This window comes from Bufo bufo, chromosome 9 (genome assembly GCF_905171765.1).
Source record: "Bufo bufo chromosome 9, aBufBuf1.1, whole genome shotgun sequence".
NCBI classification, from domain to species: Eukaryota; Metazoa; Chordata; class Amphibia; order Anura; family Bufonidae; genus Bufo; species Bufo bufo.
The window spans coordinates 210,258,527-210,279,123 of record NC_053397.1 but is presented as its reverse complement, the minus strand read 5'-3'; the positions used below and the strand labels follow the sequence as shown (position 1 = coordinate 210,279,123).

The window sequence follows — 20,597 nt, the reverse complement described above, 5'->3', positions numbered from 1 at the left end:
ACAAACCTTGTACGCAAAAACAGCCTGAGGAAATATGCTGACAATGTAAATGGGAAGCCAAATCAGATCATGACGATCTGGATTCTGGAACACAGTCAAGCACTGATACGAAACTATGTAATATTATGGAGGAAACGACTTTTGTTGAGACCTCTGGTAGGTCAGGAAAGTTTACGATGAGTTTTTAAGCCAAATGCAACAACTTAGCAGACCTCACGCTGTTCCACAGGAACAATTTTTCTAGATGCGCCAGGTCTGCTAGTCAACGAGTGTCACTTCATGTGAAATAGCCGGCTTCTGTCTGATGCTACAATTTGGGTTAAAAATAACTGTGATGATTGCAGGGTACATTAGATTTTGTGAAACATGAAGATGACAGTGTAATCTTCGGAGATGTCCGATCACCAATGGAAGATGATACAACTAAATATTTCAAATATCAGATTATCAGACTGTTGACATACTTTCTTTTTCAACCTCCTGCTGAGTTTTCCAACGTACAGGCCGACATGTCAAACTTTATTTTGTTCTTTTAAAAGTTCAAGTCTCAGTCATAAACTTTCTCCCTCCCCAGACAAGACACATAAAACAGCACACCTGAATTTTTTAAAAGATTTTTTGGGATCAGTATATCGATGACCTATACTTAGGAGAGGCCATCTATATCGGATTGTTGAGGGCATGACTTTTGGCACCCCAACGATCAGCTGTTTGAATGGTCTGCAACACTTGGGCAATGTCATTTTTACATAGGGTCATCTACTTCTACAGTACCTGCATGTTCAAATGAATGGGAAAAATGCAATATCCTGCAAGGTCACGGCAGACAGCCAGGCAGCCCAATGTAAACAATGAGGAAGCCACAGCATTTGCATGAGTGTTCCTTAAAACAGCTGATAAGTGAAGTTAAATTCCCACCAATCTAGTATTGATGACTTATCCCGATCCCGGAAAACCTTTTTGACAAGAGGTCTTCCCATATCTGATCCTTTATATGTTGTCTCAACCCAGTGGTGCACATAGAAGCAAGTTCCTCAGGGGAGGGGAGTCCAGCACAAGTTTCACCCAGTAACAAAGGTTTTAGGATTAGAATTTATTCTTACATAAACTAATAAGATTGGAGTGCCTTTTGCTATCTCAGAATAAGTAAAAGATTAGGATGTGGCTCTATTTTGCTTTGTAAACCCATTTTTGCATTTTTTGGTTTATAGATGTAGAAGTGCTGAATTTGTTAGATGCAATAAAGCTGAATAAAAAAAACCCTGCTAATATCACAGTTCATAAGTGTAGTTTTACCTAGTCGCACAACCCACCAATTATATTGTCTTACATTGAGAGCTGACCGGTCATATAATCTATTTAGGGGAAAAGGAAAATGAGCACATGGACCTCTGAGTCCAGTTGTCCCACTGGTGGCACATGCTGTTGTAACACCCCAGAGTTGTGTTACTACACGCCTCTACCCCGCTACTATCTCCTAGGAGCCTTTGTACTGTCATCAGATATGATTTTGCTCATGTCTTCCACAAATGTGCATATAAATATATGTTAAATGCCGTTGTTCATGTAATTAGCCTGGTTACCACTAGGTGGCAGCAACTCATTGGCAGGTACAAGTTACAGTTTAGTGTATCTGAGCTGGAATGGTCTATTCCAGCTTAGCTCTCCCTCTGTGGAGAAGTGGGCTGGACCCACATCCTGCAGTATGGGTGGAGAAGGAAGTTAGAGTCAGTGTAGCCCACCCCCTGCTAGGGGTAGGGTGTGTGTGTGTTGAGTTCCTCTTCTTAGGGAAGACAGCAAGGGCCTAGTCTCGGCTGAGACTTGGCCATATACACAATCTGAGAACCTTCAGCTCTGCTGGATGAGGAAAGCAGAAACTACAGACAAACTCCAGAGTTCAAGGAAGAAAGCATCCCCTGAGAATCCATCTGTGAGATAAGTCTAGAGTCCTAGGAGAAACCTATTCCTCCTCAGCTAGTCTGTCCTCACACAGCAGAAGTTACCAGATAAGTGCAGAAGCTAATCCTGCCATAGTTACAGAGCTACCAAGCAGACGTTTAGCCTGCAAGCTCCACATTTAAAGCAGAAGTACTCATTCCTGACAATCATTGCCAAAACCTGCTGGGAACCAAGTGACCAATGCTGTATACTGCTTGGATGCAAGTTACCTCAAGTAAAGCAACGTTTGAACTTCATCTAAAGGTCTGGACATCAATTATTCGGCAAAGTTCCTCTATTACTCCTACTATCACTACACTCAAATTTATTGCAAGTGAGCCAGGAGCCAGGAGTCCAGCTGTACCCAGGTAGGAGACACCGTGACACAACTACCACAACACTACAGAGACATTATAGGCCATTACCCCACTCTGGCATTCCTAACCTGGGACGGGTGTTATAACACCTTGGAAGAGCCCTGGGATAGTACCCTGTGCACGCTGCAATTGGCGTCACGACAATAACAGAATATAATCCACCCGTACCTGGCCACTGCACAGTCTCTCGCCTACGATCCTGTTGTCTGTGTGGTTATGCAGTAGCCCTGAATTTATAAGGTAGGAAAAACACACTAGCAAATATCTCGCTGAAAGCAATGGGCTACCACACATCTGAGCTCTTCGCAGTATGTTGTTAAACAATCCTCTTAATCTTACTTAAATCAAAAATGCTCCAATAAAACACTGGAGAATATTAATAAAAAAAGGAATGTTGTACTCACGAGAATGATGAGACAGGCTGGTCCAATAAAACTCCATATAAAATTATTCTCTGTGCTCAGCCAACATCTTCAAAATAAATAAAATATCACAGCGTAAATAATTTATCCTGTTGGGAAAATACATCTGACAACCAAGTGCTACAATATAGATATACTTACACTTTATCTGTGCCATAATACTTGTATCCCAAAACAGCCGAAATCCCAACTACTACGGCTGGGCTGCAGTAGCCAAAAATGTAAAAATTTTTATGTAGGAATCCTCGGTTGTAAATGACACCGACCACTATGAGATACAGATGAATCCCTTCGATGCACATCCAAGCAAAGGCAGCAAGGAAGAAGTAATGGAGTAATCCAGCAATGATGGCACAAAGAAGCTATAAATACAAAAAGTTAGGAATTTGAGATTGCACCACCTGCCTTCAGATAACCTAAACTTTTTGACTACCCAACCTGCTTGGCTTTGTTCTGCTGATAAAAAAACTTTTAATTTATTAGAATCATCAGCATAACATGAATAAAAATGCCAAAATGTGGATAGTAGATATCCCGCTCCTGGTCCTGTAATTGGTCTATTCCAGCCAAATATCCACCACACATTTAAAGCAACATAAATGATACATAATATACATGGATGTTAATCCAATATAATATAGAATAGTTGGCCAACTAAAATATAAAAAATATAAAAAAATGCAAAGTAGAAAATGTAAAAAAATAAAAATAGTAAACCAAAGAATATGCACTTAAATACACTGCTCAAAAAAATAAAGGGAACACTTAAACAACACAATGTAACTCCAAGTCAATCACACTTCTGTGAAATCAAACTGTCCACTTAGGGAGCAACACTGAGTGACAATCAATTTCACATGCTGTTGTGCAAATGGGATAGACAACAGGTGGAAATTATAGGCAATTAGCAAGACACCCCTAATAAAGGAGTGGTTCTGCAGGTGGTGACCACAGACCACTTCTCAGTTCCTATGCTTCCTGGCTGATGTTTTGGTCACTTTTGAATGCTGGCGGTGCTTTCACTCCAGTGGTAGCATGAGACGGAGTCTACAACCCACACAAGTGGCTCATCAATGCGAGCTGTGGCAAGAAGGTTTGCTGTGTCTGTCAGCGTAGTGTCCAGAGCATGGAGGCGCTACCAGGAGACAGGCCAGTACATCAGGAGACGTGGAGGAGGTCATAGAAGGGCAACAACCCAGCAGCAGGACCGCTACCTCCGCCTTTGTGCAAGGAGGAACAGGAGGAGCACTGCCAGAGCCCTGCAAAATGACCTCCAGCAGGCCACAAATGTGCATGTGTCTGCTCAAACGGTCAGAAACAGACTCCATGAGGGTGATATGAGGGCCCGACGTCCACAGGTGGGGGTTGTGCTTACAGACCAACACCGTGCAGGACGTTTGGCATTTGCCAGAGAACACCAAGATTGGCAAATTCGCAACTGGCGCCCTGTGCTCTTCACAGATGAAAGCAGGTTCACACTGAGCACATGTGACAGATGTGAAAGAGTCTGGAGACACCGTGGAGAACGTTCTGCTGCCTGCAACATCCTCCAGCATGACCGGTTTGGCATTGGGTCAGTAATGGTGTGGGGTGGCATTTCTTTGGAGGGCCGCACAGCCCTCCATGGGCTCGCCAGAGGTAGCCTGACTGCCATTAGGTACCGAGATGAGATCCTCAGACCCCTTGTGAGACCATATGCTGGTGCGGTTGGCCCTGGGTTCCTCCTAATGAAAGACAATGCTAGACCTCATGTGGCTGGAGTGTGTCAGCAGTTCCTGCAAGACGAAGGCATTGATGCTGTGGACTGGTCCGCCCGTTCCCCAGACCTGAATCCAATTGAGCACATCTGGGACATCATGTCTCGCTCTATCCACCAACGTAACGTTGCACCACAGACTGTCCAGGAGTTGGCAGATGCTTTAGTCCAGGTCTGGGAGGAGATCCCTCAGTAGACCGTCTGCCACCTCATCAGGAGCATGCACAGGCGTTGTAGGGAGGTCATACAGGCACGTGGAGGCCACACACACTACTGAGCCTCATTTTGACTTGTTTTAAGGACATTACATCAAAGTTGGATAAGCCTGTAGTGTGTTTTTCCACTTTAATTTTGAGTGTGACTCCAAATCCAGACCTCCATGGGTTGAAAAATTTGATTTCCATTTTTTTATTTTTGTGTGATTTTGTTGTCAGCACATTCAACTATGTAAAGAACAAAGTATTTCAGAAGAATATTTAATTAACTCAGATCTAGGATGTGTTATTTTTGTGTTCCCTTTATTTTTTTGAGCAGTGTATATATATATATATATATATATATATATATATATATATAAAATGAAGCTTGGTTTGGAACGTCCCGATCTTTCTATGTAGTATTCCAATTTGTGCAATACTTTAATGTATAATAAGTTCCATTAGCACGTTGGGTTATGATGAAGACATAACTGATACAGCATTTATGCAAGGTTCCAATGATATTATTATTTGACAGTTTTTTATTGTCACCTTGCTGTATAAATCACAGAAAAAAATGCACCAAACGGATATGCCACTGACTATACTAGCTAGTCATACAAGCAGATATTAAAAGCTGAGACTTTTGCCAATATATTCCTGTCAGGAACACATCGGAGCCCATCTGCTTGTATGACTAGCTAGTATAGTCAGTGGCATATCCGTTTGGTGCATTTTTTTCTGTGATTTATATAATTATATTTTCATCCGCACAATGCTCCGTTTTGTGTAGGATGCCTTTGTGGTGCATGTGGACCGCGCCGGCATCCTCCATTGTATGCATTTTTTGCTGGGGATGGTCGTTTGCTGTGGTCCACATGCGGTGGGACTGCTCCCCCAATGAGAAACACGCTACAGTGTTTGGGGTTTGAGCAGTTCCCCCATATTTGCCACTATATTTTTGTGATTTCACTTTGCTGTATGGCTGAATGCTTATAACCATCTAAGTAGTTGTATAAAAGGCAACAGTGTTTTTTCAGTGGTAAGTCTTATGTGCAAATTGTCACGAATACAGGGGAGGGGAGGGACACAGAACTAGGCCTCAAGGCAAGGAAGAGGGAAAAGGTCACCACTTAGGAAGCCCCTAAACCTGGCCCTGACTCCTGTCAGTATGTATAGTCCCTGAAGGTGGGAAAATACATATGCCGGAACCTAGACCCTAGGATCCCTGAGATGCCCTAGGTAGTGGCAGGGAATTGGACAACTGGTTCCTTCCCAGGTGAACGAACCAGCGTCTCCCTGAGGCCTAGTAACAACAAGCACAGGGGAACAACCAAATACAAAGAGCAGTACAACTTATCTTATAGAAAATGGATGAGCAGGAACACAGGTAAGGTCCACACACCAACTCTTTCAAATCCAAGCAGAGAATATCAACCGCATGGTATGAAGTGTGAGACCAAACTAAGTAGGGAAGCAGTAATGACCACGGGCTGCACCTGACAAGAGATGTGGTCATTACCAAACCACAACACTGAGAATCAAGAGATTTTCAGTTAACCTCACGTGCAGTCAGTCTCTACGATCTTCTAACCTCTGTCGCAGAAGGTACCGTGACACAGATTCTCTGTATGTCACAATACAGCTACACAGTTGCGATTCGCCATGTTTAATCTCCAGACAAGTAAAGCAGTCGGGGAGGGTTTCTGGTACGGCAGTTTTCCCCTGACAGAGGCAAAGCAGACTAGAGCAGGCCATAGATATGGTGAATATTGGCTAAAAACTGCCAATTTCAGCAGGACCAGGCTGCCATCTAATATACGAATATATGTAGATATCCTGATTCTTCACTGATGTTAGATGTCAGGGGAAAGAAGGGTTAGACATGCAGATGGTGTCACAAAAGCAGATGGTGTCTGGCAGTGACTTATTCTCATCTCCTTACTAAGAACACCTGCGTGCTTGGCCAAGCTAAGCGTCAAGTCTATGGGGTGGTGGGTTGGAATAGCTGTCGGCAGATCAGTTGTATTGATGGTGTATGGCCACCTTAAGACACTACAGTAAAGAGGTGAGAAGGAGATAAAATGGACGCCTCTAGGGAAATACGATCTTTGCTGTGGAACCCTTTAATCTTCTGACACTGCACCGTGTCTCTCTATCCAGGCACATAGGTGGATATCTCACATTGATGGTTCACAAGCTAATCCACTTGTGCTCCATCTGGAGAGAATACAGTTGAGAACCATCGCTGCTTACAACCGAGTATTGCGTCTCTCAGAAATTTTATCCGTTACATATTCATGACAGATTTCAAACGCTCCAAGAGACTCAAACTGTAATGCAATCATTGCTACACTGGTTTTCTAGCTCTTTGTGTACGATTGTATTTCAAAAATTGAAAGGGGAATAAGGGGCCGAAGTTTCATAAAAGTTACATGATAAGCAGGTAATCCTGCAGATCCGCACAGCAGAACCCTAATGTCTAAATCCTGCAGCTTTTGTCTAATAAATGGGCCATAACATAAAAAGAAATATAAAAAAATAAAAAAAATTGAAAAACGTATACTGTATTCCATGCTCAGACTGGCCTACAGGGGTACAGGTGAATCCCCTGGTGGGCCCCTGAGCTATATGAGCCCCTAGTCTCCCACCCCCTGCACAAGTGGCACATAACACAGTAGAGTTACTGCACTACATACATATATTCAATGTACAGCACCTCCACCAGCCTATGTTCATGTAAAAAACTTGATAGATTATTAAGGAAACTCCCCAGTGTATTATTATAGACACGGTCAGAGCTGAGATGACTTCTAGGTATAGAGGAAAGATAGCCAGTGTCCTCTTCTCCCCAGGACCTACCTTCTCAAAGTTGCTGCAGGGACCCCCATATTCAATCATCTGGTAGCATCTTGCTGCTGTGTAAGCAGGTAATATCTGAATGTATCGGTACGGTGGGCCAGAAAATTTATTTTACTGCTGGGCCCTAGGCACCGAGTCCGACACTGCTGTATCCTCTCTTGAACTGGTGAAGTGCTATAGTCCTCACCCAGGGGGGCTTAGAAGGGCAGAAGGGCTAATGTCGCTCTCCCTACAGCTACCGTATTGTGGCTGTAATGATGTACCTAATAGAGTAGGAACCTACCTAAAGGGGTTGTCCGGGTTTTTTCATACTGATGACCTATCCTGTACCATAGACATACAGCGGAGAGCAGGAAAAGATAAGGGAGACGGCACGTGCACATATCGCTCGCTATCTCCTCAAACAGCTGATCGGTGGGGGTGTCGGGTGTTGGAAACCCACTGATCTGATGCTGATGACCTATCCCGAGGATAGGTCATCAATATGAAAAAGCATGGACAACCTCTTTAAAAGAGGTCACCTTTTTTTCTGGTTGGGTTTTCCAGTTTTGACTATTGGGCTATGACTGCTCTCCAAACGTGGTAGTGCACTCCCATGGGTTGTGGTTGTCGTTTGGTGGTTGGATTTGGGAGATCTTGCTGGGGGATCTAATGTAGAGACCTAGCCTAAAAAGTGGAGGTGCCATTGCCTCTTCAAATAGTTGATTGGCAGGGGTGCCAGAAGTAAGACCCCCACGATCTGATATTAATGGTGTATCCTAAGAATAAATCATTGATACGTAGGGCGGGTTCACACTGGCATTATGGAATTCCATTATAGGTTCTGTTATAACAGAGTTATAACGGAATATAATGGAATTCTAGGACGGAATGCAAAACAAAAGCCTATAAGAGGAACCGTTATGTGTCCTCATCGACATGTATTAGGACAGAGCGGAATGGAATGCCTCTTAAAGGAACCAGAATTAAAGGAACCAGAACCTATAATGGAATTCCAACACCAGTGCGAACCTGCCCTGATAGGGTTTCTCCTGGCTTGTCAGAAAAATCTGGAGTGTTCTCATCGTGTAGAGGAAAGGTAGTTTCTTCAGTACTTTACCCACGCCTGTTGGGGCCGCTACTTCTGCATGAAGGCCAACTGTGGGCTCTTCCACCCAGGTCCCAACTAGACTATATGCAGCTGAACAGGATGGCTTAGGACTCTGGACCTGCATGGAAGAGACTGCAGCCGGTCTGAGTGCAGCAGAGACTGCAGCACTGGCAGTCCAACAGACAAAAAAAAAACGACAAAACTATCTTTCCTCCACGGGTTCAGGTTTTTCTACAATCCTTTAAATCACCCCAACCCTTTTAATCTCTATGTAGCCAGCTCTCCCTACTGGTGGGTAGAGGCAGTAAGAACTCCATCATATAACGTGATGGGAAGCAGGAGGTTTAGAGCTCTATGCATTTATATGTTCAAGTTCTGGTATAATTATTAGTTATTGTCTGCACTGAACATGCGGGTGCCTATTATAAGATTATACCGAAGAAGAATATGCCTATTATTCTGTATTATTAGGACTGAAGCCATCGTACCACGTGATGCGTTTCAGTTAACATTAGATCCAGACTGTTTGGGTGCGCTCAAAGTTTAATTACTGCACTGAAAAAGAACATTAATAGTTCTTATATTTCTCCGGAGATAAGTGCCGAAACGGGAGAACGGATTCAGTCCCACCAAAGGTGTAAGAAAACAGGATCATGGTAAGTGAAAAGAGGTATGACAAACTAGCGGTTATGTAATCCTTTTCCCCCCGAGGAGAATGAAAATAAAACAAGATAGATGATGCTGTTAGCTATTAAGACTTGTTCAGTCATCGAGATCTCACACTAAGCAAGAAAATAAAAGAAAATGTTTGGAACAAAAAAAACAGCCGCAGACTGTCTAAAACAAGTTATAGTTTTTTTTTTTTCACGTTAAGACTCCACAGGTTACATCTAAACAATCGAAAATAATACATTTCCAAATGAAACTATCAGACACTTTTACGAGATCACCTTCTGTCCACCTTTCAGGTAACTATCCACCTTTCAACACAAAGGTCCAACATTCTGCATTAATTCAGTTCCTAATGTGGCTTTTTAGCAGCCAGAGCTTGGTCTTTTCTGATACAAAGCTCCAAATCCTCTTCATAAACATTGTGTTAAATGAAAAACATTTGTACTACCTGTCGCAGACTCTAGAGGAGCTTACTGCATAATATTTTACTATTGAGCTCAATGTATGCACTGTGAGCTTTTAAGCTCCCCCTAGTGGTGGCTACAGACAGTCAGGATACTATTACTGCTGTTTGGAGGGGAGTTAGAGTTCTCTGGTAGAATACCAAAGCTCCGACCCCTATAAAGATATTGAATGTGTCAATTCTTGAAATTAAAAGGCAAAATGGTGTAAACGCATTTTAAAACGTTCTTTTTTTTTTCAACAGTAAATTTATAAATTGACTTCATTATGAGTGACTTTTTTGGAGACAATTTATAGATATATTAGGGCATTGCACATATACTCATTTCTCAAACTAATTGTGTTATCGAAGAGCCCTCTTAAACGAGAAGAGTGTTCCTTTAAACTCTCCAAAGGACAGATGATAAATGTATGATCATGGGACCCTTGGGACCCCCATTGACTAGAATGAGAGCCTGATCACACTGCCACTTCACGCACCTATCTCCATCAGTCCTATAAACTGGAGCGGCAGGGTACATGTATGTTTGACACTCTATTGAAATGCCTCCAGAACCCTGTTCTAGTGATTGGTGGTGATCTCAGTAGTCAGACCTCCTCAGTCAGGTCATAAATGTTTGGTGGTGGCATAACTTTACAACCCTACATCACGTACCTTGCCAATCGCTGCCCTTCAAACACTAACAGGTCCCTGTTGGTCTCTACTTTCTTCTCCTAGCTCGACATGCAGAAAATGCCTGGAGATACTTGCACACTCTGCTTTTGACCAGAGATTGGCATCTCCTGCCAGCTTTTGTCTGTCCAGCTGAGACCAGGAAGTGGAAACCAACAGGAATCGGAAGGGCAGCAGCAATTCCTGCTGTTTCTGTGGAGTGACATGGTGGATCACATCATCTGTTTCAGCAGGTCTAAAAAAAACTACATCCCATCATTCACAGACTACTGCCCCTTTACGTTGTCAATAAGGAACTTGTAACCAGAAACATGTCCTCAGACCCAAGACATTATTATCATGCCTACATTTGCACATCTTTTCTGAAGGAACATCAAAGAAGAGTACATGGGTCAACTGGATCTGGAGGTTTTATGGCATTATATGGCACTTACCTAAGTTTACAAGAGTTAATGTACATAGATAAGTCGAGTAGATAAGTCACCTCTTATGAACCTCCATTTTTAGGTGACCTTAGTCTTAGTCTTGCATTTTTTGGGATCTGTTTTCTCCAAATGCTTTTGCCTTTTACGTTTATATTTTCAACTTGTAATACCAATTGTCACCACCAACATCTACAAACATCTCCCACTGAATGCAACAGTGCCACCACTTCGATTTCACCTTCGCCTCCACATGACTCTTTGAAACATCATAACATCTGAACAAAGCACCCACCAGAAACAGCAGACAACACGTTTTTCTCGGTGGTAATAAATTTATAACTTTTCCTATCTGCAGAAGAAAGGCTGTACAATCCCTTTAAAGGTGTCAACCTTGACTTCCTATTCAACACTCGATTTTATTAATCCTGGTAATGTTTCTTCCAGGTAACTTTTTTTTGCTTCCCTCTGAAAAACAAAATCCAGCAGAACATTCACAAAGGATGTTTGTTCCCCTTCTGAAAACACTATAAATATGAACAGAAGTTTTCAAAGTGACTAAGTTTTAAAGTGGCATCTGCTACAGAACATAACTCTAAACATAATGCCGCTCATGCAAGCTTCCATAGAAATGTAAGAAATAAGCAGGGTATAGAATAGCTCATTGAGGCTCCCCCCGGGGAGAATAAACATTAGTTACCGCTGTCTTGTGCCTCCTGAATATTACCACCTCCCAATATTTAAACAATAAAACAAAAGCAATTATTCCTGTGCTCGTCGCTCCCCGATTCTTCAGTGTCACACTGCGGAATTGATTTCCCCTGGCATATCTATGCAAGATCTTCTTTAAATACATATACTGTACAAACGTGGGGAAATGTTATTGCTTTCTGGAATGCGCCTTAAGTCAGCAAGACAGGATTCCAAAAATATTTCACAATGATAATCTGACGACGAGGGAATTGGAAAATAGGAAGTTAGGCTTCTGCTTCAGGGTAAGTCGTTGTGAGAGTTTTGAGCTATTTCCATAGGGTAACGGGTTGTCCGACCGGTTAAAACGTTTAAAAAAAGGGATGGGATTGCTTTATAAAAAAAAAAGCAAGAGAGCTCCCCCCACTGCTCCCATTCTGAAGTTTCCCGGGTCCCCTGTGGGTCTACAGGAAATGTGATTGCTCAGCCGATCATTGGTCGCAGTGGTGACCTTTCAGTGGTGTCATATTTCCGTGACAAGAGGGATCAGGAAGGGACATCAGGAAGAGATCAGCAGGTACAGTAGTGCTAGAGATCATTACTGTAATAAGGTAAGCACTTATTATGTTTTGCTTACTTTTAGGTCATTCTGCCCTTTTTTCTTACATTTTTTACTGGCCGAGTAACGCTTTTAATGTTATCCTAGCAATGACAGCATGGTGTGAGCCCCACGCTGTGCACCCCTGCAGGGATGTGAGCACTGAATCAAGGTTTGCTACAGCGGCTGCAGCAGCGGGTAGATACCATCTGCTGAAGTTGCATCGTACCCGGTTCAATTACCCTTGGGCGATTGTTCCACTGCCTCATTTGCTAAAAGTTGTTCCTTTAGAGGATAGAGTCCTGACCAAGTTTTCACCTCTTGCCCTGGGCCCCATAGCAGTCGCATGGTCAGCCGATATGGTAGTTACGCCCCTGCCTCAAGGGATTATCTCATGATTAATGTAAAAAATGAAAATCAGAGATCATATAGTACTTGATGATCTCTTTCTAACAAAGCTAGAACTAGCCCTGTACCTCATATGGATCCAGAGATTTCCCCATTCATTGCTCAGGTTGACCTGCTAGATTTTTTATCAAACTGGCAGGTCAGGGGCATGACCTTTCTACTGCATCCCTTGCCCTATCATAACTCAGGAGTAGTGTAGATCATGTTGATCGAGCAAGTGCTCGGGTGCTCTGGCCAAACACATCAGGATGCTCGGGTGCTCTACCGCGCACCCAAGTATAATGGAAGTCAATGGGAGAACCTGAGCATTAAAGCAGGTACCCTCTGCTCTGAAGAGGGGAGGGTGTTTGGTTCATAGTAAAAGGTCAGAAATTGATGGAAACACCACTGAAATGGTTCGGGAACAGCATGGGGAGGATGTCTGGATGCATCTTGGACTCCCAGGTCTCTGCTGGGAACGATGTTGTCCAAATAGTACACCACTTTTACAGACTGACAATAATACGCACAAAACCGAAGAAAAAAAAAATTTTAGTGGAAAAATTGTTAGGAAACATTATTTCCTGTATATTTACTTGTATATACAGTGGCGGAAATAATTATTTGACCCCTCACTGATTTTGTAAGTTTGTCCAATGACAAAGAAATGAAAAGTCTCAGAACAGTATCATTTCAATGGTAGGTTTATTGTAACAGTGGCAGATAGCACATCAAAAGGAAAATCGAAAAAATAACTTTAAATAAAAGATAGCAACTGATTTGCATTTCATTGAGTGAAATAAGTATTTGAACCCCTACCAACCATTAAGAGTTCTGGCTCCCACAGAGTGGTTAGACACTTCTACTCAATTAGTCACCCTCATTAAGGACACCTGTCTTAACTAGTCACCTGTATAAAAGACACCTGTCCACAGAATCAATCAATCAAGCAGACTCCAAACTCTCCAACATGGGAAAGACCAAAGAGCTGTCCAAGGATGTCAGAGACAAAATTGTAGACCTGCACAAGGCTGGAATGGGCTACAAAACCATTAGCAAGAAGCTGGGAGAGAAGGTGACAACTGTTGGTGCGATTGTTCGAAAATGGAAGGAGCACAAAATGACCATCAATCGACCTCGCTCTGGGGCTCCACGCAAGATCTCACCTCGTGGGGTGTCAATGGTTCTGAGAAAGGTGAAAAAGCATCCTAGAACTACACGGGAGGAGTTAGTTAATGACCTCAAATTAGCAGGGACCACAGTCACCAAGAAAACCATTGGAAACACATTACACCGCAATGGATTAAAATCCTGCAGGGCTCGCAAGGTCCCCCTGCTCAGGAAGGCACATGTGCAGGCCCGTCTGAAGTTTGCCAATGAACACCTGAATGATTCAGAGAGTGACTGGGAGAAGGTGCTGTGGTCTGATGAGACCAAAATAGAGCTCTTTGGCATTAACTCAACTCGCTGTGTTTGGAGGAAGAAAAATGCTGCCTATGACCCCCAAAACACCGTCCCCACCGTCAAGCATGGGGGTGGAAACATTTTGCTTTGGGGGTGTTTTTCTGCTAAGGGCAGTGCTTGAAGTGGGCCGGAACGCGGCGGTACTCAGTACCGCCACTTCCAAAAATTGCCCTGGAGAGTACCAGCACCTCTCCGTGCGCCCAGTACGTGGGTTTCCGGTACCGGAGCGCAGGGCCGGCCTTTGGGGTGTGCGGGCTGTGCGGCCGCACAGGGCGCCATAGTAACAGGGGCGCTGGGCGGCCGACAGCTCGCAATGTAATATGCGGCAGGCGAGGCTGAACTTGTGTTCTCCCTCGGGGCGCCCCCTCCATCTAGCCCTCCCCTGTCTGACCTGATTCGTTCCTCCTCCCCTGTCTGACCTGCCTGCTGCCCCCGCCGCTGCCAATAAGAAGAGAGACGGGAGGAGGAGGGGAGGGGCTGTGGCCACTGCGCCACCAATGAAGATAACTGACCTGAATACAAAAACAGGAGGCGGGTGCTGGAATCAAATAGCCGACAGCCAACCTCTGTGACAGGGAGCTGCGATCAGCTGCAGTTGAGTTAACCCTTCAGGTGCGGTACTGGAGGGGTTAATTGTAGCTGATCGCAGCCCCCTGTCACAGAGGTCGGGTGCCGGCTATTTGATTCCAGCACCTGCCTCCTGTTTTTGTATAAGAAACGTTTGTGGCACAGTGCGCCCCCCCCCCCCCCCCAACACCCCAGTATAAGAAACGTTGGTAGGCAGTGCGCCCCCACCCCCCCCTCAGTATAAGAAACGTTTGTGGCACAGTGCGCCCCCCCCCCCCAACACCCCAGTATAAGAAACGTTGGTAGGCAGTGCGCTTTCCCCCCCAAACACCCCAGTATAAGAAACATTGGTGGCTCAGTGGGAAGTGCCAGTGAGGGTTAAAAAATAATAAAAATTTTTTAACTCACCTCCTCCAGATGATCGCGTAGCTGCCGTTCTCCTGTTTTCTTCAAGACCTGTGGTGACGTCACTGAGCTCATCACATGACCCATTACCATGGTGATGGATCATGTGATGCTAACAGTGATGTCACCACAGGTCCTTTGACAGGTCATGAAGAAAGAACAGAAGACGATCAATTAGAGGAGGTGAGTTAATTATTATTTTTATTTTTTAACCCTCATTGGCACTGCCCACTGCGCCACCAATGATTATTATATTGAGGGGGGGCCCACTGCGCCACCAATGATTATTATATTGAGGGGGGGCCCACTGCGCCACCAATGATTATTATATTGAGGGGGGGCGCACTGCGCCACCAATGTTTATTATATTGAGGGGGGGCCCACTGCGCCACCAATGTTTATTATATTGAGGGGGGGCGCACTGCGCCACCAATGTTTATTATACTGGGGTGATGGGGGGGCGCACTGCGCCACCAATGTTTATTATACTGGGGTGTTCGGGGGGCGCACTGCGCCACCAATGTTTATTATATTGGGGGGGGGCGCACTGCGCCAATGTTTATTATATTGGGGGGGGGGCGCACTGCGCCACCAATGTTTATTATACTGGGGTGATGGGGGGGCGCACTGCGCCACCAATGTTTATTATACTGGGGTGTTGGGGGGGCGCACTGCGCCACCAATGTTTATTATACTGGGGTGTTCGGGGGGCGCACTGCGCCACCAATGTTTATTATATTGGGGGGGCGCACTGCGCCAATGTTTATTATATTGGGGGGGGGCGCACTGCGCCACCAATGTTTATTATACTGGGGTGTTGGGGGGGCGCACTGCGCCACCAATGTTTATTATACTGGGGTGTTGGGGGGGCGCACTGCGCCACCAATGTTTATTATACTGGGGTGTTGGGGGGGCGCACTGCGCCACCAATGTTTATTATACTGGAGTGTTGGGAGGGGCGCACTGCGCCACCAATGTTTATTATATTGGGGGGGCGCACTGCGCACAATGATGGGTTAGGGAAATTTCACAGCAGAGTGCGCATGCGCTGGGAGCCTCGCCGGCGGTTAGGGTAGGGAAAAATTATGGGCCAGTGCACAGGTGCGGTGATCGGATGGATGTTCTCAGCAGGACACCGGCCGACACTGCGCATGCGCTGGGAGCCTCACCAGCGGTTAGGGTAGGGGAAAAGCACTGACCCGTACATAATTTTTCCCTTCCCTAACCGCTGGTGAGGCTCCCGGTGCATGCGCAGTGTCGGCCGGTGTCCAGCTGAGAACATCCATCCGATCACTGCGCCTGCGCACTGGCCCATAGTTTTTCCCTACCCTAACCGCCGGCGAGACTCCTGGCGCATGCGCACTCTGCTGTGAAACTTCCCTAACCTGTCATTGTGCGCCTGCGCGGCGCTGCACACCTCCTCACGTCATGTCCGGTGCGACCGGAAGTGACGAAGGTAGGGAAATCTCACGAAGTAGGGAAGTATAACATTACACCGGCCTTTGGGGTGTGCGGGCTGGTAACTACTTGGTTGGATAGTCAGCCAGCCTATGCCATGATACCAGCAACAAGCAGTGTTTTTTTGTTTTTTTTTGGGGGGGGGGGGGGCGCCACAAGGTTAGCTCGCACAGGGCGCCTGGACACCTAAGGCCGGCCCTGCCGGAGCGCAGCGGAGAGCTGGCAGTATCTCCTCCCTAATGTCGTTGGCTGGGCAGCTAGTGGAGGGGGGCGGGTCGTTGCAGAGTACGGCTCAGGCTGGCGCAGGCAGGGAGTTGACCTCACGTTAGGTGACGTCAACTCCTTCCCGCGCGCCTGTGACTGAGGAGCGATCAGTGCGGCGACCAGTGACTGGTCCTCCTTGGAGTCAGGAGTCGGACGGTGCAGCAAAGAACATCGACTTTGCTTTGGAATCCAACTTCTGAAGAGTACTGGTGAGTGACAGGCACCCCCCCTCCCCCCACACACATTAGTTCCTCTCTGTACCAGTACCCCCCCCCCCCCTGGCAGGGGGGTACTGGTACAGAGAGGAATTAATGTGTGTGATGAGGGGGGGGGGGGGGGGGGGGGGGGCTGATGTGCAGGGGGGTACTGGTACAGAGAGGAACGAATGTGCGGTGGTGGGGGGGGGGGTACTGGTACATAGAGGAACTAATATATATGTGTCTGATGGGTGGGTCTGATGTGTAGGGGGCCCCTGCACATCAGACCCCCCCATCACACACATATATATTAGTTCCTCTATGTACCAGGACCCCCCCCCCACCACCGCACATTCGTTCCTCTCTGTACCAGTACCCCCCTGCACATCAGACCCCCCCCCCCTCATCACACACATTAGTTCCTCTCTTTACCAGTACCCCCCCCCCCACCACCACCACACATTAGTGCCTCTCTGTACCAGTACCCCTCTGCACATCAGACCCCCCATCACACACATATATATTAGTTCCTCTATGTACCAGTACCCCCCCCCCCCACCACCGCACATTCGTTCCTCTCTGAACCAGTACCCCCCTGCACATCAGACCCCCCCCCCCCTCATCACACACACACACACATTAATTCCTCTCTGTACCAGTACCCCCCCTGGCAGGGGGGTACTGGTACAGAGAGGAATTAATGTGTGTGTGTGTGATGAGTGGGGGGGGGGGTCTGATGTGCAGGGGGGTACTGGTACAGAGAGGAACGAATGTGCGGTGGTGGGGGGGGGTACTGTACTGGTACATAGAGGAACTAATATATATGTGTGTGATGGGGGGGTCTGATGTGCAGGGGGGGGGGAGCACCGGCGCCTAATAGAGTACCGGCACCTCTTTTGGCCCACTTAAAGCACTGGCTAAGGGCACAGGACAACTTATTCGCATAAACGGGAAAATGGACGGAGCCATGTATCGTGAAATCCTGAGCGACAACCTCCTTCCCTCTGCCAGGAAACTGAAAATGGGTCGTGGATGGGTGTTCCAGCACGACAATGACCCAAAACATACAGCAAAGGCAACAAAGGAGTGGCTCAAGAAGAAGCACATTAAGGTCATGGAGTGGCCTAGTCAGTCTCCGGACCTTAATCCAATCGAAAACCTATGGAGGGAGCTCAAGCTCAGAGTTGCACAGAGACAGCCTCGAAACCTTAGGGATTTAGAGATGATCTGCAAAGAGGAGTGGACCAACATTCCTCCTAAAATGTGCGCAAACTTGGTCATCAATTACAAGAAACGTTTGACCTCTGTGCTTGCAAACAAGGGTTTTTCCACCAAGTATTAAGTCTTTTTTTGTTAGAGGGTTCAAATACTTATTTCACTCAATGAAATGCAAATCAGTTGCTATCTTTTATTTAAAGTTATTTTTTCGATTTTCCTTTTGATGTGCTATCTGCCACTGTTACAATAAACCTACCATTGAAATGATACTGTTCTGAGACTTTTCATTTCTTTGTCATTGGACAAACTTACAAAATCAGTGAGGGGTCAAATAATTATTTCCGCCACTGTAAAGTGCAAGTGCTGCCAAAAATTACAAAGGAAGAGGCACTCCGATACAACCTGTATATCCTATAAAGGAGGGCCTCATTCACATTGTGGTACAACTGTTCAGGTAGTGGGACTCCTACACTCATTAAGCCTATGCACTAATTGAAAGGGCTGCCAAAAATTACAAGAAACCGGCACTCCAATACACTCTTTATTACACATGAAGGAGGGTATCATACACAGCCTTGAAATATTATGATTAATGGCATGCTGGTGACCCTGCTGATCTGACCATCTAAAACATTATGGGTGAGGGCCTGCTGCCACTTTGGTGACTCATGTGGCGGATCATGCTGGTGGTGGTGAGGTTGCTAGTGTTCACTCCCCTGCTCATTTTTGTATGGCACAGGTTGCAAATTACAATTCTTTTGTCATCCGCACTTTCCTCAAAAAAGCTCCAAACTGCAGAACACCTACCCCTTGGCAAGGAAGATTTCCGCAAGGGTGTGCTCTGGGGAACAGTTGCTGGCCTGTTTGGTGTGGCCTGCCTTCTCCCTTTTGCCATCCCACTGACTCTTCCAGCCTGTTGCAGTGCAGCAGATCCCTCCCCCTCTGTACTGTTGTCCTTGCTCGGCTTTCCACCTTCCCAGGTTGGGTCAGTGACTTCATCGTCCACCACCTCCTCTTCCACTTTCACACTCTGCTGATCCTCCTGACTTGTTGACCTAACCAATACCTCAGTGATTGACAACTGTGTCTCATCCTCTTCATCAACCTCTTGAGACAGTAATTGCTGTTGAGTTATTGGCAACTGTGTCTCATCATCATGCACCTCATTAAACAGTAATTGCCGTTCCCCACCCTCATCTTCTTGTGACTGTGGATGCTCAAGGGTTTGGGAATTAGGGCACAATATCTGCCCCTCTTCAATTGTGCTTGGCGAGAGGGCCAAATCAAGGAATGGCGCTGAAAAGAGCTCCTCAGAATATCCGAGTGTGGAATCACTTGTTTGCCCAGACTCTCCATGGTGGGAGGAAGGAGGATCAGGGTGAGGATTGGGTTACATTTTAGAAGTGCACACGTTAGACTGCAGATGTGGCGCTGGTAATGTCACTGTCTGCAGTGTACACCGTCTATTGAAAAAGTACACTGTATGTCAGAGGATGCGCACACTTTACACAGGAGATGTGTCGCAGCTAATGATACTGTCCGCAGCGGATACCGTCTACGGAAAAAGTACACTGGATGTCAGATATTTTTGGGATGTGCACACTTTACACAGGACATGTGGCGCAGCTATTGTCACTGTCCACAGCGGACACGTCTACGGAAAAAGGACATTGTATGTCACAGATATTTTTTGGATGCGCACACTTTACACTGGAGATGTGGCGCAGCTAATGTCACTGTCCGCAGCGGACACCGTCTATTGAAAAAGGGTCTCTGTTGAAAAAGGGTCTCTGAAAAGTTTTGGTGGTAATAATATTCTTAAATCACTCCCTAGACTGCCTGTCCCTTCCTAAGCACAGCTCTCCCTGACTAAGAATGAGACGAACATGCATCATCGGGTGCTATATAGAACCCGATGACACATTCTGGCCAGACAATAACTGTAATGCCATCAGCCAACATGGCTACGGCATTACAGTGAGGGCAGTACTTACGTAGCAGCCAAGTACTGCGTAGCAGCCAAGAAACGTGCGGTGCAGAGACTCGAGCATTGCGCTCAAGCACATGCGGTATTCGGCCGAATACCGCCATGTGTTGAGCATTGAGATGCTCAAGCCGAACAGGTGTTCGGCTGAGCATGCTCGATCATCACTACTGAGGAGGCATTTTATTGATTGAAATGAGTGTGTGTCCACCTTAGTGAGGTGGACAGAGAAATAAGAAATAGAACAAACAGCAGGTGGTGCTATACAGATATATTTTAGTGAATAACTCAGTAACTATACTAAGCATTTAATTACATGCAATTACAAAAGTATTTAGATCCACTTGCGAGGTTGAACAGTGCAGGATATTTTTCATGGGATAACTCCCTTTAAGCAAGTCACTAGAGACAGGTGGCCAGACAATATGTGTGGGAGGAGAGGGAGTCTCCCTCCTTGCTAATGTTCCACCAAAGATGTCTACAGATGGAACAGC

General features: G+C 45.8%; 1 protein-coding gene across 1 annotated transcript in view; it reads right to left on the bottom strand.

The window, feature by feature from the left end:
• The window catches only part of ADGRL4 (adhesion G protein-coupled receptor L4), a 156,428-nt gene that overhangs the window by 13,987 nt on the left and 121,844 nt on the right, over positions 1-20,597 (bottom strand). Inside the window, exons 12-13 of the mRNA XM_040407683.1 lie at positions 2,879-3,099; positions 2,720-2,786 (exon numbers count right to left, since the gene is read on the bottom strand). Of these exons, the coding sequence (XP_040263617.1) occupies positions 2,720-2,786; positions 2,879-3,099 (288 nt within the window). The remainder of the gene's footprint in view (positions 1-2,719; positions 2,787-2,878; positions 3,100-20,597) is intronic.